At 34.1% G+C, this 23712-nt stretch overlaps 1 protein-coding gene across 6 annotated transcripts; it reads right to left on the bottom strand.

Annotated features, from left to right (window-relative positions):
• Positions 1-22768, bottom strand: LOC123717671 (ubinuclein-1). Of its 6 annotated transcripts, none has more exons than XM_045673795.1 (17): positions 22503-22768; positions 20955-21056; positions 20103-20210; positions 19640-19771; positions 19341-19475; positions 18835-18919; positions 18445-18541; positions 17355-17489; positions 15625-15755; positions 14270-14486; positions 11508-11588; positions 11097-11315; positions 10062-10659; positions 8287-8344; positions 6884-6947; positions 2699-2748; positions 1-2048 (listed from the first exon to the last, which is right to left on the bottom strand). In XM_045673795.1, the coding sequence occupies exons 1-17, from the start codon at positions 22659-22661 to the stop codon at positions 2044-2046; spliced, it is 2376 nt and encodes a 791-aa protein (XP_045529751.1). In that variant the 5' UTR covers positions 22662-22768; the 3' UTR covers positions 1-2043. The 6 variants fall into 6 exon arrangements, with proteins under 6 accessions (XP_045529751.1, XP_045529752.1, XP_045529754.1 ...); XM_045673796.1 differs by having other exon boundaries at positions 2699-2743; XM_045673798.1 differs by lacking the exon at positions 6884-6947.
• Positions 22769-23712: the final 944 nt, after the last annotated feature.

The following is a 23712-nucleotide window of genomic DNA, read 5'->3' as shown; positions in this document are numbered from 1 at the left end:
TCATACATTTGACATAATTTGGAATTTATAAATGTACACGAAAACATTTGATTGCAAAAATAATTTTGCCCTTTCCATCTTTAGACTAGTTTCCAACTCATAACGATCACGACAAGGACGGCGATACCTTCTTAAGCTATAGCTATCCTTGTCCACAAAACGAATAGAGCGAGACAACAGAGTCGGCTAATTCATAGATTTTGTATATATACTCTTTTCAGGGGATTGTGGAGTCAAATAATTTAGTAGGGCTGAACTATTATACAATAAGCATTATTAACTATTTATATATTTGACTATCTGATAGCAAACACTTACAAGATCGTCTACTTGTCACATTGGCCACGTCAATCTGTCAACTGTCAAGTGTCATTCAGCCACATAGTTTTTAAAACAAAAAAGTTAAGGAAAGCCACAATCCGACTATCGTCAAGTTTCATACAGCGATGACGTTGACAAATCGAAACTGTTTATAAATAAAATTGTTCACAGACTGCATTCTTTTCTCACAGTATTCAAAATATAGAATTAAATTTTCTTTAAAAAACCATGCGAAAGCTCCACATATCCTTTAAAGGCAGCTTAGGGAAAATTTTAAATAGATTTCCATCACTTTATCGTGGCCAAAGACACATTCTAATCACAATCTAAGTAACTACGATGTTTGTACAATTTGGAACCAATTCAAGTTTTTCTCATCCAACAGTAAATTTCGCTTAAATGTGTTCACGAATAATTTTCACATATAACATAAAAACATAGGACGTAAAAGTTCAGATAACAAACGAAGACATAATTTATAAAACAGCTCCAGACTCGAGGGGTTACACGATCCTTGTGATCTGGATGTTATTTTTCGTCCCCGCAGAATTGTGTCCTGGGAATGAAACTCTCTCCTGACAATGCAGGCAGACTCTCCATGTAAACACATTTAAATTATTAAAAATCGTTCAATTCTAATAAAAAAAAAGGTTCGGACACACATGAATTGGTACAACGGCAGTGTTTAGGCCACTTAATTACTGAACACATTAGCATACATGCTGTAACGATACATATGTTTCAATATCTTCAATTTTCTTGGAAAATTTTGGGACGCTTCATTGAGAATCCAACTGGGACACCCTAAAGACTAACGTTGACATTAGTTTGATTTGAGAACTGGCAGTAAATTTAAAATTAAAAGAAACATTCAGCATAAATATTATTTTTTTATCGGCGAATTTTAGATGTTTTTGACTTTTACAAAAAATATTAAAAATTATTAAACAATAATTTTAAGTTTTCATAAATGGCAACCCCATTTCTAAAGGCAGTTCTCGATGACGTCACGACTATGCTATAGGACATATCATATATACAGACCAGACTTAAACCAAAATTGTATATTTTTAGTTTTTAATTGATTTATAAGTGTTCCAAAGTCCACATGCAAGTCTGATAAAAAAAGGTCTAATACTTCAAATAAAAGCAACTTGTTTAGTTTTAGTAATGAATTAATATCAATTTCGGTTTTTTGGTCCTTCAAGCCGGAAAACATTGTACTCACGGAATGTTTCCTACTTCAGTATCTATAAAATATCTTTGACCTGTCCAGTGTATTTTTGTTTTTTGATAAAATAAAATAAAAACACTAAGATGAAAACGTTACTCCATAATAACTTCGATATAGGAACTTAATTATATATTTTCGCCAAAACTTAAATTCAATTACACAAATATATTTTAAATGAAAAGACTAGTAAGTAGTCTCTAGAGACAGCAGCAACTGAGCAGTGAAATTAATCACTATTTTTACAAAGAATCGATTGTAAGTGGAATCAAACAGACAATTTCAATAGAAATTAACATGGATTTGGGAAAAGCTCTTCACGTCGTGTTTATCTTCTGAAAACCATTGAAATTTGAGTAAATAAATCTGCCTGGACTCTGTTTGACTCTTTATATTTCATAGTCATTGAACAGAAGTGTGAATCCTGAAATCTTACGCGAGCAATTCACGCATTATACATAATTAAGACTATATGTTATATCCGCACGTAGTCAACCTGTAAAAAAATAAATTATCGTTTAAAACAACGTGTGCAATTCATACGTGGTAGTGATCTTTAATTTTAAAGTTCTTATAAATTTAGGTGTTATCATTTTAATGTCGCCTTTTTGTTTCGACTTTCACTTCAAGTGTTAAAATATACACATTGAACATTTTGATTACAGGTTTTGAAATATAAAATATAAATCAATTTAACGGTTACGATTTTACCGAGTCAGATGTCATTTCTGACAGTTGACTTCTAACTCTGAAATTCTTTCCGATAGTATAATTTGAAGTTATTTATAGTATTACGTAACCAAACAAAATTGAAAATCATTTACGATATACGAAAAAAATTGACATAAATTCTTCGATATGAGTTTATAAAGTAAGCCAAAACAAAATTATTGATAGACGAACGCGTCGTTGACTATGACCGAATTTGTGGAGTTAGCTAACTAAAGCAAAGTTAATTATTAATTTCTCTTATAAATATAATATAGTTACATAAAGTACAAATTCTAATCATTTTTTGGTTGTCTCTCGTGTCAATTGTCAAATTGTATACTGTTAAATTAAACGACTTTTAATCGTGTCAAATTGTGTTTTAAAATTCGACCACAGGCCCAAAAGACTAATCCTCTTTGCGAAAAGTAAACTTACCATTAACAGTGTTACATCCATCTATTTCTTTGAAAGAAGTTCGTTCTGCGCTGGAACAAATTACATTTCTATAGAAACCCATCGCAGTAGAGACGCTATCGATAAATACGTTTAAGCCAACACAAAAAAAAACAATTAATTTCGTAGTTTATATGGATGAACATGAAATTAATTTCATATAGAGTATAGAAAGTACTGAATGCAACACAAATGTCACTCGGAATCGTTGATTAAGAGGTGCTAACGCCAAATTAATACCCTATAGTTATATAGATAATAGGACAAAGTTTTCTATCGATCCTTAAACGAAATAATATTCCTAAAAATGTTTTGAATCAGTTCTTAAAATGTAAAACATTTAGCGCATTTAATCAACAACTCCGAGTACCTCTACCTAACGTCCGGTTCCAATAAACAACAAACCAGTCGTAATTTCTATATCTCTGAACATCTAGTTTGTTTTTAAAGCAAATAGCGAAAGCTATATAGTAAACATTATTTTTAACATTGACTTTTTAACGTGACATGCTTGTTTTTAAATTCTCACACACGAAACAGGTTTGTAACTATATATTTACATTATATATATATATACGAAAGAGCTGGGAATCCTGACATAGGTTCTTTTACTTCCCAAATCTTACACATTTTTTATACATAAGCTTAGGCTGGACGAGTGATGAGATGGACGTGACTGGATGTTATACCTCGCGTTAATAACACAAATATAAATAAAAAATATACCACCGTGGCGGTATAAATGTAATTAAAAGTTTTTCTTTCTCAGGTATCCTCGAGTAGTTGCAATTAATCACTTTTTTAAATTTTAACTGATGTCATATTGAATTGGTTTCATTTCATACAATTCAATAGCCATACACAACTCGTTACACAAGACTGTCATAAGAAAACGCGAAGAAGCGAGTGAGCGTACCGGCCAAACTCTTGCCCCTTAAGTCGCCTCGTAGAGTGTGGATATGTCTAACACTTTAATTAGACTAATCCGTTTGATCACAATGAACGCATTAACCACATCCAAAAACACGCCCCAGTTTTTAAGACGGGCCAGATAAAGTTAAAGACAAAAAAAAGTCCAGAAATAATTAAATAATAATTTCGTTCTATTGTAAGTTGAAGGTGTACACGACTCCCGCATGTCAAATCCAATACGTTTTTGACATTCAGGAGTAAGTGTTAAACCATTATGAATCTGATTAGTGTTTTATGCGTGAAAATTACTCGTTGAAAGCAATGATAAAGTTCAGAGGTGTCGAGAGCAATAATTTCTTCGATAGCATATGAATCTGTTAAGATTTTGTTTAGGGATATATTTTCGATTATAAAATCGACATATTAATGACTATCGCGTACATTTAAAACGTTTTGCTTTCGTAAATCAAAATATCTATAATTGAAATTGAATAATAACATAGAGTATTTTATTAGAAAACTCCAAACACAATAAATATTGCTAACACGAGCACGCACGTCCAAAAAGCTACTTTCATATCGTTCTGCCCTACAGTATTCAACTGTAGGGTGCTTCTGAACAGGTTTGTGAAGGTCAGAAGCACCACTCCATAAAGGAGTCGGTATGGAATAACTATCAACCATCGTCGGATCAATACATTCATGAAGCCTTGTAGTAAGGTATGTTCCAAAAGATACGTGGGTAACACTGAAAATGTTTAGGACTGGCCAGTTACAAACATAGCTAATGAAAACTTTTTTTGAATTTCAATTTTAGAACTCTTTGGTAACCTAATGTAGTATTGCAGTCATTTGTCATTTGTTTTTGTGAATTGGCGGCAAATCAAACTCTTGTTACACGTGAAGGATGTCCTTTAACAGCGACTATTGAAGATAACATCAGCGCTGTGCGACTCATGATAGAGGAAGATAAGAGAGTGACCGATCAGCAGATACGGGCAAGCCTAGGCATTGGTATGTGTCAAGTTCAAAAAATATTACACGAACATTTAGGCGTCAGAAAGCTTTGTACCAGATGGACTCCCCATACTTTAACCGACGACCAGAAACACCCTCGCATGGACTGGTGAATATCCGCCATACAGTCCCGACCTGGAGCCCTGTGATTTCATTAATTCCCAAGAACTAAAGATAAAATTCGAGGTATTCCCTTTACGTGAAAGCGTACGAAAATGCTATATAAGAGACGACTAAGGAAGAATGGGCCCACTGCTTTTCTCAGTGGTTCCATCGAATGCGACGATGTGTAGAGAGGAACAGTGATTTCATCGAAAACCGATAAAAGTATTGGCAACTTTCTACATTAAACCTTTTTTCATTTATTTAAAAGAAATGGTGACTTTCACCAGTATAATAGTGACCTAACTTATATACGGCATACGACCAACCAGGCTCCAGAAGATAAACCACTCTTTATATGGAAATTGTATTCGTTTTTACAACAAACTCCCAAGCGAGATTAGAGAAGATGTGACAAGATTGTCACTGAATAAACTCTAAAGTCTTGTTAAACAATTATGACTTATACATCATGCTCTGCCTAACAAACAATTTGTATAACTCAAAACTTGATGATTAAAAATATTGACGGAGTGTTCCTTGCCAGTTCTTCTTGCCCGCATTACTCTCTGGTAGTGAAAAAGAAGGTAGGCAAAAGGTGCATCGTCCCCTGTTTAGAAAATTCCCCCAAAAACCCTCGGAGCAGTGAGGCCGCTCCGTGAAGCCTGCGAATTGCCCAGAAAACTTCTGAGCCTCTGGAAGGAGCTCGGCTGACGTAGATAGCCAGGCCTCTACGCACAACGAACCAAATGAGCGTCTACTACTACTAAGAAGATACGTCATCCCATGTTAAAACCACGATCAAAATCTTACCACGACAAGGAATAACCTGGGTTTTTCCTGGAGATCATAAAGTGTATAACAATTATGTTATATTATTATGCAGGCGGTTTTAGTATTACGCCTAGTGTTTTGACAAAATAAAGATTTGATTGATAATTGATAATTTGATATGTAAATAAAAACAACTTGAAAGCCGCCGTAGTTAGCTCAGTAATAGCTAATTACAAAAACATCTTTGACTAAAATACATTTAAATTTTTTACATTATCTATGGACTGTTTTTTTTATAACATTTGCTTGTGGATGGGAAAGAGTTTTACTGTTAGGATTATTCATCAAATGTTATTGTTCGAAATTTTCATTGTAACTTGCCTGTACAGCTTTGGCTCGTTCGTCCGGCTCGAAGGACCACAAAATCAGCGCTTTAACCGCTCGCGTAAAACAATAGATAAATGCGAAATAATGGTAATTGCTATGAAACGAATGTAATGTAAATGTTGTTGTCTGGCCTATAAAACTAAGAAAGCCTATATATACATGTGTATATGTACAGCCTTGGCTCGTACAATGGTGTACACCAAGGAGGAATAGCCGAGCCTCTTTCACTTTCAAGTCACTGCTAGACTTTTATTTATATTTTTAACTTCTTATGAATATTTTATTTCGTAAAACTGGAAGCTGGCACATAAGGCAACATTTCCGGTCGAGAGTTGGGGGTAAATACAGTAAACCCCTGGTAGACGCAGTTGCGTTATAGAAAATTGTAAAACCTTTTTGTACCATTCAAAAGGGACACAAATTTAATAAATTATTTAGTTTAATTTCATAACGGTGCCATATGACAGTGCAAAGGTACGCAAAGCTAATTATGGACTTAACTAATCATTATAAAGTTTCACACTACAGACATATAACTTAAGAAATCTCCGCGTTATATGGGTTTCGCGTTACAAGGGGTTTACTGTATCGACTTTGAGTTACGTCTCTTAAGACATATAGAAGTAATTAGGCTGATTAATGATTAATAGCGAATTTCCGTCACCAATTTACTACTCCGTATACAAAATCTTAACATGTGCAACCATATCCGTACGTGGAATTACATTAGGTCTCGACCGCCTAACCACTTAGATCCCATTCGTTAAAATTTAAATAAGCAAATTCCGCATTTGCCGTATCCACTGTCATTTTTGACATTATTCAGCAGTCTTAGGTATGTCAAGGTCGAAGTTAAGTTCTTTTTGACAGTTTTTACAAATTTTTTAAAACTTGCTTAGCTTCGACGTATTCTGAGCAGTCGTTGAATAGCCAAGTGGTTAGGCGTCAGAGACCGCGTGCTCAAGCGAAACTTACAATTTATTTTTATTTTCCGAATCGAATACAGTCCCGTTGAATTGCTTGGAAGACTCGTTCTCGGCTGAATCATACGTTACAGACTTTTAAATTACACATAGCGGTGGTGCGGGGCAAAATTGGCCTTTTTTTTTTTCAATTATCCAAAATCAATAATTTTAAATATTTTTATATATTCAATTTGCAATCGCCCTTGTATGTTACAAAATAATTTTACCAAGACAATGTTAAAACAAATATCATTTTTAGAATCTCTAAACAGTTCTTCTGTTGAAAAATATTGTTCTATAATATACAGAACAAACATACAAAATTTGTGGTTTAATGTGAATCATAAAAAAATATTTTTTAGGGTGGGCTTAGGGGCCACACCTCACCGAGATGCCATGGCGACATCACCATGGCTGTACTGTCTCGACAGTCAGAAATGCACATGGAAATGGTATCATATTACCAGCGCGTAAAAAGAAAAAAAGGAGTACATCCGTTTGTATCTAACGAAGCCAAAGCGATGTTTATCACAAACTCTATGAAGATTCGAGAAAATACCCTGATGACGTCACTGACATCATTCGATGAATAATTGAGTTTATGTGGGCAACGCAACTAAGCGACGGTTGCGTTGCTGACATAAACTCAAGTTCATTTTAAAATTTTAGTGATTAACCCGAGTGCGCAAGTGCAGCTTGTTTTTATATCCTTTTCCCTGCTTCGACACGATCCCCTCCGGGCTGACTATGACGTCAGTTCCGTTAAAGCACAGAGTAAGTAAACTGAACAACTGTGACACTTGCGCTCTTACCCTAATAGCAAGATTATATTTCTTTAACTAAAATTAGCAGGGTTTATATGATTGATGAGCTAACACACGTAACAACTGGCTCCTCTGGCTCCTCGGTGACGTCACCAAGTAGCCAGAAGCCGGCACACATTTCAGAAAGACCTAGTCGACGACGTCGCCATGGCGTCTCGGTGAGGTAAGGCTCTGAGGCTTATTACTAATCAGACCTGCCTTCTAAATTATGAAAATCGATCAAGCCGTTTCGGAGTGATTAACTATGAATCAACAAAAACATTTCCATCTCTTTTCAACACACGGGAAGAGAGAGACGAATGGTTATAGAGCTTCAGAAAATCCAAACATTGATTTTTATTACCGAAAATAAATAATCTTCAAGTGGTATACACAATATTACATGTTAAACCGGAATCAATCAGAATTAACAACAATTATTTATACAGGATATATATATATATATATATAAATATCATTTGGAAGACAGACACTCTTTTGGATCGTTTGAAGCCGGTTTAAATGAACAAAACCTAATTCATGATAAAAAAATAATTTCTTATGTAAATTCCTATTTACAGTTATTTTGAAATATTTCGATTTAACTCACCATTTGCTATCACACCACCAAAGGAATTGAAGTTTACCTTTTTCTGTTCTTGTGAATTCTGAAAATTATTAATAGAATCAATAAAATAAACAAATCAAACATTATCTTATATAAATGAAAAAAAAAAAAAAATTATATAGAGATGTGCCAATATTGTCGAAAAGGCTTGTATCCGTGGTCATGAAATAAGTTCATAAAAAATATCCGTTAATATATAAATCCTGAATTCAAATAAAACTCAAATAAATTAAAAACATGTAAAATTAAATTTAGCTGCGACTCCTACATACGTTTTTCCCTCTTGCACGGCTGCTTCAAGGTACCTAAGTCGAAGGATTTTTGTAAAATAATATTACCGCCTGATATTTTATTTTTATCGATAAAACAAGTGGAACAGGACAAAAGTAGCCAAGAATAACAACTGAAAACCTACTTCTCACTTCTTGATCTGTGTATGGGACATATGTCGCAGTAAAGCAGTTAAATCAGAGAGTTAATTGAATCTCTGGACAATTAAAAATCGATATTCAATCAACTCGCTAAAGTTCAGTCAGACAAGTGAGTCAACGAAACCTGTTCCTAGGCAACAAGACTACCCTAACCTAACCATTGACAATAAAGCAAAACACGGAATCTCCCAAGGTCTCAGTTCTTCACCATCACACCGAAATAAGAATCACAAATGAAATAATCATGGCGGAGTCTTGTTTTACATGGTTAATCAACATATACAGGTTTCCATATAACCTCCACAGCAACCATACATTGGTAAAAAGATTCCAAAAACTACCGGGATGATAAAAGAATAGACAAAATGCTAAAAATGTCCTAAGCAAATGTACACAATCAATAATATCACATCTTAATTAGATGTTATGTTAATATAAAAGAAGAAAATTATCAGTTTGATGTATGTGTCATTCAATTAACAGCCTAGCCTTTTAACTTCGCCGTTGAACTAGCGGCCTGAAAGATACTTAACCGTTTGTACGATAGTGTAGCAGAAATAAAAATAAAACATCTGCCTTTAACAATATTTCTTTAAACATTAAATTCCTTGAGTCACAACTAAATGCACATTATTACATTTACCATTATACTTCGGAAAACACTACCAAAGGCGTGGTCTGCCGAGGCCTTATTGACAGTTTGAAGAGTTTAAGAGTGGCAGAAAATGGAACTAAATTTATATTAGGGAGCATCTCCCCTCCCCCTCAATGAAACGCGCCGTAACGATTCCGTATCCAATAGTAAAACGTAACGAGACCACCCCCAGTTCTCATACTCTTTATACCTAAAAGTTACCATTATGTGGTGTAAATATATGGAAATAATATTAACAATAACGCGTAATTGAATCCCCGCCCCGCATCGTAACTTTACAAGAGGAAGCCCTTAACAATCAACAACTAACAAAGTCTCGATCCATGTGTTTAGCCTAGCTGTTTGATCAAACGGCTGAATATCTAGTTGAGGCCGCTAGTTAAACGGCGCTGTTTAGTTAAAAGGCTAGGCTGTTAATTGAATGGCTTATTAAACTAGATGGCTGCGACATATGTATCTAATTGGAATTGGATAACCTATCGAGGCAAGGATGTCCTAAACTTTGAAGTATGTTTATTCAGAACATTTTCACCACCACTAACGCTTCCTTGCTCCGTCAGTGAAGAAAAACATCTAAATACTAAAATCAACATTGGTCAAGGACATCGGTCTCCACCTAGAGCTTGTGACCCCCGAATATTATTCAGAATAAGAACCGTCAACAAAATTACCTCCATCTCCTGTAAATCCTTCATGAGCAGCTCGAACTCTTGCTTGGTAAACTCCACACCTTTCACTTTATCCGAAGGCACTTTGTCACTTTCACTAACACTACACTTCTCTTCCGTCACTTTGTCCTCGATCACTTCTATATCACTACTGCTGTCGTCCCGGGCCTCGGCCAGGGGATCCACGTCGGAGACGATCAGCACGTCCTTCTTCTTCTTCTCCGGCGGTCTCTTGTCCGGTTTGGCGAAGTTCACGGGTATTAAGATCGGATGCGGGATGTTGTTCTCCAACGTCTTCATGCTCTCTATCTGCTTATGGGTGACCTCGTCCTTCTTGACCATGTCGTTGAGGGCCGCGGGAGACTTCACTCGAATGAGGGCTTCTTTCTTCTTCACGGTCGACAATTCCTTTTTGTCGTTCGCATGGACTCCGACCGTCTTCCTGTCCTTCTCCGGCTTCTCCGTCGGCTTGGTCGTGGTGGTGACGGTGAGCGAGCTGGGGAACTGAATGGGCTCACTGAACATTTGAACCGGTTGGGATTGAGACGTCGAACCGAAGGCCTGACGTTTCAGATCTGTCGCTTTGATGTCCTTGTTGAGGCTGAAATGAAGACGTCATTTATAATTTTAATATTTGAATGTGCGACTCGTCAATACGCTCGAACGGTGAAGGAAAACATCGCGAGGAAACCGGCCAGACTTAGGACCCACAGCTCGTGTCAGGCACAGGTGGTCGATCACCCACTTGCCAAAGACTGATAATTGAAATTATCACAATTTATTTTATTTTTTAAACAAAATAAACATATAATATTAAAATAAAAATATAATAATTTTTCTAAACTTAATTAGCAAGCTATTTCCAATATAACAACAAATCAATTGCGCTACAACCATTTTAGGTCTGGGCTTTAGATTCTGTTTTAAACCTAACCGAACCTACGACCTCTAGAATGACAGTCACACGCTGAAGCCACTAAGCCAACACTGCTCAATATAATACCCATTACTATAAGTTTAAATCAGGTAAAAACTCACTCGGCCTGCCGCAGCAGGGTGGGCATCCTGACGAATCCCGCCGGGAAGAGCGGCAGAGCGCGTTTGGCCAAGAGCGTGGCCGCGTCCGCCGGGCTGCCAGCCAGGCGGCCCAGCCTCGCCAGCAGAGCCCTGCTCAAGGCGCACCATGGGAAGCGGCGCTTGGGGAGGCGCTTGTCCACGTGGGGCATACCGTCGGCCGACGCTATTTGGAGCTTTTTCCTGAAAACAGTTAAAACATTTGTTAGTAAAATAAGGTCCCTCCAAAAAAGTGTATATCTCAAAAACTACTGAACCGATTTTAATGAATTTTGGACTTACTTAACTTGGAATGTAACTGATTTAAATGAATATTTTTTGGATAAATTTGTTAAAATACTTACTTTGTTGAAAAAAAAGAATCAAATAAGGTACCTCTCTTCCTGTACGCGTTCACATTCCGCATTATACGTGGCTATCATGTCAGGCTTCCTTTCATCAATCAGCGCTTTCAATCTGAAATTTAATACATTTTAACTTAGTATTGTCTTTGGTTAACATAGCTTTTACGCATTGACAGAAAACAATGTTTTAATCGGATTCAAGCTATTTGAATTATTATAAACTTATAATTATTTTACATAATTTTAAGTTTAAATCATCATCTTTTATTTAACACCAACTCCGGGGATATAAATACAGATAACACATCTTTCTCTACGGCTGTGATGCTTTCGACTTTCAACACCTTTTCTCTTCAGTCACAGTGACCATGCACGCTGTAAGGCTGGGAGAAATTTAAAATTATGTAAAATAATTATAAGTTTATAATAATACAAATAGCTGTAATCCGGTGAAAGAGCATTTTCTTTAAATGTGTAAAAGCTATGTTAACAAAAGACAATACTATTGTCATATTTATTAATTCATATTTGACTAGAAAATAAAAATTAAATGTAAATATATAATCTGTTAGAGTACTGTATGCGACATTTTATTATATCAAAATTTTACCATTAACAATTACCAACAGCAACTCATATTTGTCATTATTAGGACTAGAAAAGAGAAGAGAAAAAGCGATAACTTTTTAAAAATGCAAATTGCTTTGAAATCGCAGTAATTGTATTGATAACTGCAAATTAACTGTCCTGGTCTCCGGCAAAATGACCAGTGCTTTGGAACAACTCTGCTCCTCAGCATTATGCTGAGCCAGGACCGGTTACAACCACAGCACACACATTACACACTTAAAATGTTCTTTATTCCGTCTTTTTCTTGCCATATTTTTTTTGTTATTTATAGTCTATGGTTTATATTAGCAAATCAGCCCGGCAGAAGGCGCTGCAGTCAATGTCATACATTGATTATTTTCACTTTAAATATCATGCAGAACAACATTCACAATCACACGTTACAATTGGGTGAATTGTTCAAAGTACACTGACCAATTTGTTATTGAATAGGATAAACCTATCATAACAAAGGACACAATGTACCTTGTGTTTTTTTTCTATGAGAATTTTAAACACTATATTATTTTATGTAATTATTTTTCTGGGTTATGTAACCTAACTTTACTAAGTCAAATATATATATATATATATGTCGGAGGAAGCCATTCAACGAGTTGCTTGTTGATTGTACAATAACACATTAAATTCTCTTTATCATTCAAACACGTTGCATTAATCTTAATTTAACTTAATACGCGATTTTACGATATTATAAAACCTAAAACATATTTCTGTTAACAAATTAGTGATTTTAGTTAAAATTAGTTACGTTTTTCTAATTTATAAGATTGTAATCGTTATTAAACAAACGACCAATGAGAGCAGAGCATTTTGCTCGAGTGGGGTCGAAGCTCCATCTATATATAGGCCAGTCCGTTGGTTGTTACGGGGCCTTTTTGAAGTGGAGACGGATCGAGTTGGATCCCTGAGTTTTGGTCTCTCTCTCATTGAACTCACTGCTCGGTCTTAAAACTTATAATTTATTATTAAATAACTACCATAAGATATCAGTGTATCATCAGTGTAAATAAAATATTGTGAAAACTACAATCGTCGTGTTTTGTTTACCCTCATGACGCCCACCAAACCTGCAACCACTGTTGATGACGTCACTGGGAAAGGTGTTTCTCCGACATATATATATGTTATAATTAGAAGCGTAAACCAAATGTAAGCAGTCAAAATCAGCCAAAACGAGTCCTTTGGTTTTTCCCACATACTGTAATATATATATGTCCAATAACATAAGTGTCACATACATTTATGGCCCCTTAGATAAGACAATTCTTATTATTTATCAAATATAGTATTTGTTTGAACACATCCATACAAAGAATCGCCACTAAATTGAATTCCCGTCTTTAGAATAAAATCCACTTTTATAAATATGTGTTTAATATTAAATTATGTGTTTGTAAATTATGTGTTTAATATTATAAACGTATTTTAATTATTTAATGTTTCTCGAATTATCGCATCGGCATAGGCCGTAAGGATAATGTATATATTTCTGTAATAAATAAATAAATATTAGTAAGAAATTTTATCTTTTAGTATTAGCAATTTTTAGTAAATGTATAGTAAATAGTTATCAATGCCATTTTGTTTAAATTACCAAAATCTACAGAAGTAACTTCGTGTATATTTATTTATCAATATTTCGGTAGATGGAGCCAAATGTAAACGATAATAAACTGACAGTTAAAAAATAATTATTAGCAAAACCGTTGACTTAAAAGTTAACATATAAGTGTAACTTGACAATAATGTCAATTATTTACTTGTGTAAAGTGTTATTATTTTTAATCACAGTTTATTTTTATACAACAATAATATTTAGATTGTTTGTTTAATTGACCTGTGCATAAAATATCTTTAAAATAAATTATAATAGCTAGAATTTTATTTTGAACCCTCAAAGGCCGGCAACACACCCACTAAAAATGAGTGTCTATGGGCTTTTCGACTGCACTTTTTGGGCATGCAGGCTCATTTGCCCCCTATTATATATATATAAAAAAAATATATAGTAACGTCGTTTTAAACAAAGTCTACATATGAAAAATTAATGATTTCAACACTGTTAGTATAAAATGTAATTTAGTTTAATATTGCTTTAAGTATATAGTTCTTTAACTGTGAAATATACATTAATATATTATAAAACCTGTTTAATATTACCTGCGCAAGGTCTCCACGACCTCGGCCTCCTTCTCATCAGGTGAGAGCCGGCTGAAGTCCTCCGTAAGGGTTCTGTCTTCCGCTTTTCTCTTCACGGGAACGCTGACTCTGGAGACGGTCACCGGGGCCGGGGCTGCCACTGGAGCTGGAGTCGGAGCTGGGGTCGGGGCCGGAGTTGTAGTTGGCTGGGTTGGACTGGTTTGGCTCTGGTTCGAAGCTGGAATTCCGAAAAATGTGATTAACTATATTATTTTTGTAACTTTTAGTGTCTCGACAGATTTTTGAGAATTTTTTTAATTGGTTAAGTCTGTGAATCAAACTTAAGTGTTAATCCTCCCCTAAATTTTATTTGTTAGTTAGAAATATATGACTTGAACTCTGAGGTTTATATAGAGAAAAACAGCTTATTCACAGCAAAACCTAAAAAGTTTTCATTCCGGAAAACCGAACACTCTCTGGTGTACCCTCTATTGCAAAATGAAGGTAGGCTAAAATCATATCAAGGAGAAACGAAGTTCACGGGGAGCTATTACATAAACATTAGCATCAGCTAGTTATTACATAAAAAATAATAATAAAAAAATTTTAACAAGTAAAACATTCGTGAAAAAATTATTTTATATATATATAATTTAATTAAAAATATCCGAACACAATCTTAATACCTCCCGTTAAAAGATGTACACAATAAGGAGTGTCTGTATTTATATTTATACTTATATTAATTATAACTTATAGGCAGAGGCCAGACGTTCAATAAATATCTAAATAACTGTCTCAATATATATTGAATCAACGGGCCATACTACACTTTCAAATGATATTGACTTCATTATCAGCAGTCAAAAATCATTTATTGATACGGGTAACACAATGTACACTTATGAACGTCAAAAACAGAAATGTATATAAAATGCTTATTGCCAGCTCTCAAATCAAGGCCGTAGAACGGAATAATGGACGGCCTGTGTTGCCATAATGCAGGCCAAACTTTAACTTACTTTAATGCTATGGTTTGATAAGCATAAACACAAAAATACTCTACTTGGATTTATTTTGTAAAACCCATCATCCAACATCTGACACGTGAGTTCTGATACAAATCAACACACACACACAATAAATATTGACAGATATTAATGGATCACACAAAATCTAGATTTTATGTCAATATTTATTTTCATTAAACATTTTTAAGGATTATTGATATAATTTGGTCAATTAAAAAAAAACTACCACATTATAAGGGATGCAACGGGCAGCCTTATCGCTAACCCCGAACATACCTTTGAGTCTGGTCCTACATCACGGAATCTCATTTCATAATTGTAATAAATTAATGGGCCAAAGCTCACCGTGGCCGGAGAGCTTCCTCGTCCGCTGCAGGAGGGCTGCCCGTGAGCAGCCGAGCAGCACTCCGGCCGCGCTCCACGTCTCGCGGCGCACGCGGCTCGACGCTCCGCTCTTGTTGAGGCTCTGCTCCAATCTGAGGACATATTTCATAAAACTTATTAATATATTAAAAAAAATAGTTTTTATTCATTTTAAGTACGATTGCATTGCAATGTTTAAGATTTGGGAACCCTTTTAAGTAACAAATACTGAGTCAGGGTTTCCAGCTCTTTCATAACCAACTTAATTATACATTCCTTAAAAATTTTAATATATTGTTACGAAGACGGGTCGACTGCAATGTTTCTAGATTTTTCCACTAGTTAGAGAACTTTTCAGCAGGCTGTAATATGATTTCTGACCGTTTCAGGAGAGGGTCAATCACATATTAGAAAATTGTAATTTCCATAATGTTACCCTAGTTTTCAGGAAGCTGAAACATTTTTTCAGTCGGTTTCAGAACATGTCTAGTAGAGTGGTGCAGTTTTCAGGGGACCTTTGATGAAGGAATATTCTAGACCAAACTTTCTAGGTGTGAGACAAGGACGAAATGATACAAGAGAGAGAGAGAGAAGATCAGAACTTTCTCGAAACTAGACGAGCACTCTAGAACGCCGTACGACAAGTACGGGGCAACGTGCGAAAGAGACAAAGAGTGCGGACGTTCTAGAATTGTGCAATCGCTACTCAGTAGCAAGCCCGCCTAGAAAGTTCTCGAATATTGTTTAGAATTATTCCCAGGGATATATAAGCGAGCCGAAACGCGATTAGGCCTTTGGTTTTAAATGCGATAACACGAGAGGAACACCGAAGCGATAAAGTGCGAATAAAGTGAATACAAGTGATAAAGTACAGTGTGAAGAGTGCATAAGTGAAGTAATTAGTGACTGTGTTTTTGTGTGTGTAACTAGTGCATCTCTGCAATTAATTTTGTGCCCATAAATTCCTCATTGATTTTTCAAGAAATAAACCCTTGAATAACTCCACGGCATTTTCTATCCGATCCCCTAGCTCGTAACAATATATATAATTTATTAACATCTTTTATTTTATTTATTTTTGTTATTGATTTTTAACTGTTATCAACACGCTTGCGTGCATAAGTGAATAAAAGAGTCAGAGAGAGAAAAAAGTCTGTAACTACATACTAGGCTTCAGAAGAAGTTCTAACTCTGCGTAGGGTGTGTTCACGAGCCAGTCCTTAAGTCGTATTTTTAGATTGTTGTGTGTGTGTGTGTGTATGTATTTACTTTATTACAAATGTAGTCTGCTTGCATATTGCATCTGGCGAAGTCAGTCCTAACTCTATGACCGAGGACAACATCCCAATACATACATATGTACACTTATAAAAACAACCCTTTTAGGTATAGGCCGCGGATTTCTATGTGTTCCGCGATTCAATCTTTCTAATAAGCAATTTTGGGTCTAAGGGTCTCGTTCGTACGAGGGTTAAATACCTACATAGAGAGAAAAGTTCATGGTTACACACGCAGGGTTCGAACCTGTAACTTCAGTATTAAAAAAAATATTCTTCTAAATGTACAATAAAACCATTTTATCGCCAAGTTTTTGCTTCACCAAGCCCCATATGAAACTGTTATAAGGAAGGCAGTTCAAGTATATCTTCTAAATATCTCTCAGTATTCTATATATATAATTATTTTGAACAATTCCATACTAAGCCACCCACCTCAATATACACTGATCAGTCTTGCTCTTCAGGTCCTTCCCGGGATTATCCTTCTCTCGACTCACCAACTGCACCTTCTCCAGCGCATCACTCACAATCTGTGGCAATTTCACTTCGAATTTCGCCTCTGGTTCCCTGAAACATTCAACATTTATTGCTAGAGGTTGTGCGTTGAAACCCCAGCTCTCCCAGCTCTGCACATGGGGCTCTCTGAAGGAAAGCCTGCAGAGGAACAGCCACGTGGTCGTGGAAGGCTGTGGTCAAACAACGACCGTCAGACTAGGCTGGTCAAATTAGCCAGGACTTGCACAACGGACCAATTATTAGTCTAAGTGCGGAAACTAATTATAGAGGTATATTAAAGAAGATTTTTTTATTGTTCAGTTCTCTTCTTAAGTCATATTATTAGGTTAACTCACTATAGTTATTATATTAATATTATATGAGTAAACATTAAAATTTATATTAATTTGATAATTTAATAAGATATTTTAACAACGTGATGTAGTGATAAGATAATTGACTAAAATGATGAATCATAATATTTAAAATTCTACCTTTTAATTATGTATGACAACTGTGTGAAAGAATGCAAAGATTAGATTGTACTAATCTTGCAAATAAATTCATATCCATTCCATACTAATAAAAATTTTAAATTATATAAATCTTTCTATACATAATAAATATTAAAACAAAATATATATAGTAATATTATAAAAGGGGACATGGGGGCTTTTGAAGAAACTTTTAAACTACTGGAGTGGTTAAACTATCAGTGTGTAGTAATGGCTATAAAGGAGCTGACAATTAATGAAGAATTTCACAAAAAAAAAAATGAAAACTACATTTTTATCTTGAAATAGATATCAAATACAATTTGGTTAAAAAAATTCAAAAGCATATTGCACATCACACACATGTACAACAACGCCTTTGCGAGCCTTTTGGCGTTCAATGTCCATGGGCATGTTATCACTTAACATCAGATGAGCATCCAGCCCGAATGCCTCCTATTACATTATACATTACAAAAATTGCAGGACACAGATGTTGGACGACACACTATTAATAAAGGAAACCCTAATACCTGGAGCTATCCGAAGTGATGAGATTTTCAGAACTCGGTGCAGGCTTCGAAGTCAGAGAGTCAGATTGTGATGTACTCGAACCTTCGGGACATGCCTCTGTTAAGAAAGTTAACAAAAATTATACCAACTCCAAATACATATCTACATTATTTACCTAGGTATGTCTATTACATGTAGGTAGACACCAATATCTAGAAACTAAACACATATTATTAATTGGAATTTTCCTAAATTGAAATAAACCTGTAAAAAAATCATCCGGATATTCCTTAGTTAACAATAAAGTTGTGGACAAACATACACTTAGGGAATGCTACATTTACTTACAAGCCTGATACTCAAAGAAAACAATATCATATACCGAATTATATAATAGGAAAGAGTTTTACCATCCGATGTCTGTTTCCCCGAAGTCGGTGCTGTTGTGTCCGACTGACTGACATTTGATTTCTTCTTTTCACTCTTTTTTACTTTCTGCAAATTGGAAATGAAATACTTCATAAAATACAATATATTTTTGTATTAGAAAAACAATTAATTAGATTTTTATTCCAACAAAAAATTCTCACACAAAATAAGTAATCTAAACTTATTAGAATAACAAAAAACTAAATACTTTTAAAAAGGTTTTTTTTAAGCGTAAAAACAAAAAAAAATACAATATAAACTTCTTTTCACTGGAAGGTTATGTGGTACAAGAAAATACTTTACATATAAAAATACAGTAAATATGAAAAAAAAAGGGAAAATATTTCAGACATAGACATAATTGTTAGAAAATATTTTACTCATGTGACCCATATTCTAGAATGACAACTGCAGTATATTTTTATTCTTTATGAAGTGTGACAGTGCTAAAGAGATTATGACTTTAGAATGTTACATAAGAACTTACTTTCTTCCGGTGTTCGGTTTTGTGTGAGTCTGTGTTTCCATTTGGCACCGTCTTATTTTCCTTTACATCTTGACTGTCAGAGTTAGTTGAACTGTCCGATGATTCTTCTTCACTACTGCTTGAAGACAGTCGCCTCTGCAATTTTTTTATTTAGGATTTATTAAATCTTTTTTACATAATAAAATGGTACAACGAGAAAAAAATTACATTAACAAATAAATTCAATCTTAGTAATCCATTAGAACAATAATATATCAAAGAAAAATGTTGACCAGGCTGCTAGTAAATTATAAACTTACCTTATTCCGTCTGACATCACCATCAGAGTTTGGGGTTTGATTCTCTGGGACAGTCTTGAACTCCAATGACCCACTGTTTATGTAAAATCCTCCATACAGTGTGTCACATTCTGGTGGAATCATCTCGTCATACTGGAATTTAAAATATCTAATAACAATAGTGCAGGAACTTTGTTCTTAGTTTTAAAAAAATATTATAGTCCTAGGATTATTTATCTATACAACACTTAATCTGCTTGTATACTTAATTAAATGCTTGAGAATGTAGTGGGCATATATTTATAGATCAGGTACCACATTATTTATAGGACAAGTTACTATTGTATGTCTGGGAAACACATTGAGTGAAACTAGATATCTGTCCTATGAAATTACTGCGCTATGGAATGATATAGATATATATCTCACTTATGATATAGTACAAGTTATTGAAAACAGAAATAAAAAATGTAAAGGCACTTACTCCATGTGTGTTATCAATGAAGGAATCATTCTCATCATAACCTGCACCAATGTCAGCAAACTCTTCATATTTCGATCTGCCCTTTCTTCCATATGTGCTTTTGCCACCCTAAAAAGTAAGTTATCCAGTCTACAATGTATGGAAATTACCAATGTTAAGTCAAAAATTACTTCATTTAACACTAACCGTTTAACATTTTTATCATTACAAACTTTGGAATTTTAACATATGGGTAATGTTTATGAACTACAGCAAAACACACACATTTTTATTCTAAATTTCATAAACTTATTCTAAAACTAAATACGTGAAATAAATGGTCTTACAATTAATCACAGTTAGAGATACAATGTAATAATTATAATGGCCACAATACTGTATTTAAAGAGCCTTTGTAATAAAGCGTGGTTATTACTGGCATAGGTAACATATGCATAGTGCAGAGGAATTTGTCATATTATCATTTAAAAAAATTACACAATTGTTTACTAACACAATCAGTACAAAGCATAGAATAAAAAATATAGGCATTTAGATGAAGCTTATAACACACTGTTCAAAGTTGTAGTAACAGTCTAATATATAAAATTAAAAATATATTTCACATATAAAACATAATTATTCCATATTTTTAAAATGTTAAGGAAATACTAGTCTGCATGTTTTTTCTGGCACCATAAATTGAATATAATTGATTTAAATTGAAGAAAAAAAATTGTAAAATTAAAAGTAATTTGTAATTTTAATAACAATAATTAAATAGGTTTTTAATAATAAAAATAATTCAAATTTCTTGTTGGTCAAGTCATTATTAAGTGGCACATATAATGACAAAAGAAAACAGCAACTTACATATTTTTGTTCAAATTTCCTTGCCACTCTTTCCACATCGTCATCATTATCGGAGAATGGGTCCAGCCCAGCAGTCTTTCCATTTTCTATTCTTTTCTTTTTCTGTAAAAATCATAATAAACAAATTACAAGGTCATATTAACTAATTAAAAATCAACTACGAAATCAAATTGTTAAACTCGTGATGAACCAGTAATATAATATATATATAGCTATATACACCTCAAAGCTAAACACCTATCAAAATAATTTTCCGCGCTTTACCTAACTACAGTAAATCAGCATTTCAAAATTTTTAATCCACTTTTTCAATAAAAAAGATTTCATCTCTTATAATAATGTAATAATTTTCGTTTTGTTATCAACATATTAAATTCTAATTCATAATATTGCATTAATTCATCCATTATTATTAAGCATAAACACAGTCTGATCATTATAACGTCATTGCTCTATTTAATCTCAGACAATGGGCTGAACACAAATCACAACCATAATCTATTCGTAAGCGCTCTATTTACAATCGGAACAAAAAATAACCTAACCGCGATCACACAAAGACAGATGTAAATAAACATTATATACCTGAACACTAAATATAACACACACAGGCGCAAAACGGGCCGTATCACATAACCTAACTGTTATTTACCCCAATCGATTGACAAAAACAGAGCTTGAGACGAGCGAGATTGCAAAACGCGAAAATACTATACATAAATAGATCTATACCAACCTGCAAGTTTTGCAAACTCGTGCCAACATTACAAATCTCGCAGTACATAAGCTATCATATACATCATATACATATACATAAACTTTATGATAATAATAAAAAAAACCAAAGAACATATTCTTTTATTTCTTGTATATTATCAAATTACCGAATGTAAATAGATCCTACGTCATTCAACAAGCGATATCTTACATTTTATATTTATTATTTCAAATCGCATATAATTACGGTAATTACTCTATCATGATACCCGTTTCCTATTAATATCGAAAATAAAATATTAGAAAGTAACCTTACCCATGCATTTGCCGGAAATAACACTGCAATAGGCGGGTTAACTTAGGTCATACGAATAGACTACTTTCGCTGCAATTCCTGTCACAATAAGCCACGACTGTCATTCCCAAACATGCAAATTGCTTTTCTTATATCATTGTATTTAAATAACAATAATTATATTAGAAGAAAACAGCGATAAAGTTGAAACCAATTGGATCAAAACATTGCCCTCGCAAGTTGATGTCCTAGGTTGACAACGTTCATCAAAGATTGTTGCAAACATGGCGACCGATATCTGGGCTTTTTCTACAGCTCGTGAACGCAAAATCATGTAACAAACCTAATACGAAACCTATGTAACGTAAGCAAAAAATATTCTAAGGCAAATTTACACTTCTGTTTGCGGACCTGTCTCTAGCCGCCAAACCCATTATTTACACCGGTTTTAACTCTCCACAAGCTTCCTTATGTTACAAAGAGCTGAAAAACCAGTATGGTTGCGTAAAATACTATGATTTTCTGTGATAACTTACTGCTGCTGCTATGACTAGTTCCTTGTAATTCAGCTCAGGATATTTACTTTCGTTGCTTTCGTCCAGATTTATAGCTAATCTCACTGTTTTATTCACATTATTCTTTACACTTTTTGGAGCACCCACTGTTATAATAGTAGCACGTTTAGGGTCCGACATTTTCCAACAAATTCACGCTTAAAATGATTTTTTTCAAAGCATGACACGGCCTGCATTTTCAAACTGTGTACCACATTGCCACCATGTTGGAATACATTGTTTGGGTTGTGAGCGCCACGGCAAAACTAAGTAACTTCGTTACAATTTCGAGTCATTGTCACAAGATGGCATTAATTTTATCGTTGCATATCTCTAGATGGCACAAGCATAGAATATTATTTATGAAAATTATATTTATTCTTATATGTAACAATTAAGTAAATGAGTGTAGTGATTTAAAAAAATGTATTTTTGTAACTAAGGTTTTTAATCTTGATCAGATATCTCGAATTTCCATAAACGCCATATGTCTTTTAAAAACTTTAATAAAAGTACATAGTTTATGCATAAGATGTCACTATCTCCGTTTTTATCACATGATGTTTCAGAATCATACTGTTTTATCGACGAACGGAGAGGCTTTTTATACTTTTGTTTTGTAATTTGACGTTTTAATTGAACTCCAGCGCCAAATTGCGAATGCGAAATATTTATGTTATAATTATATTATGCAATACATCCAAATTTAAGAAAATAAGTGTAAAGTTTAGTTAATAGTTTTAAATGGGAATAATCAGTGTTTCTCGAAAGGCTAAGTAAGTAAGGCTGTAAGTAAGTAAGAAAGGCTAAGTATATACGAAGTTATAAAAAAACATTTGAAATGCATGAAAATGAATGGATGAAATCCCGTTTCTGTGTTAATATTTTAAAAGCAGCTAAAATTATAGGTGATATAGTTTTTTTTTTTAATTAAAAAATCAATTCAAATTTAACGGCGTATAGGCACTTTATAAACGTTACTATCAGCAAAGTGAGCCTTAAGTAGATTTTTCGGAAGTGTTGATGACCAAGATTCCTATTAAGATTAGGTACATTAGTCTACGGAGGGGCTCCTAAAACCCACTTCATATTTAGTGTCATTGGTTAAAAGAAAATTGTATTTCTCGCTAAGAAATTCATAGGAATATGTATTCTAAAGATAGTTTTTTAAATCTTTGCTAAAAACATAAGG

The sequence above is a fragment of the Pieris brassicae genome, chromosome 13 (genome assembly GCF_905147105.1).
Source record: "Pieris brassicae chromosome 13, ilPieBrab1.1, whole genome shotgun sequence".
Lineage (NCBI taxonomy): Eukaryota > Metazoa > Arthropoda > Insecta > Lepidoptera > Pieridae > Pieris > Pieris brassicae.
This window is presented reverse-complemented; position numbering and strand designations above follow the sequence as displayed.

Bases quoted from the DNA above. Each gene is read 5' to 3' on its own strand.
- LOC123717671 (XM_045673795.1), bottom strand. From the start codon at position 22,661: ATGTCGGACCCTAAACGTGCTACTATTATAACAGTGGGTGCTCCAAAA. The intron at 6,948-8,286 runs GTGAGTTAAATC...CGTATGATTCAG, and splicing joins TGGTGGTGTGATAGCAAATG to CCGAGAACGAGTCTTCCAAG. The intron at 2,749-6,883 runs GTAAGTTTCGCT...AATTTGTTCCAG, and splicing joins TCGGAAAATAAAAATAAATT to CGCAGAACGAACTTCTTTCA.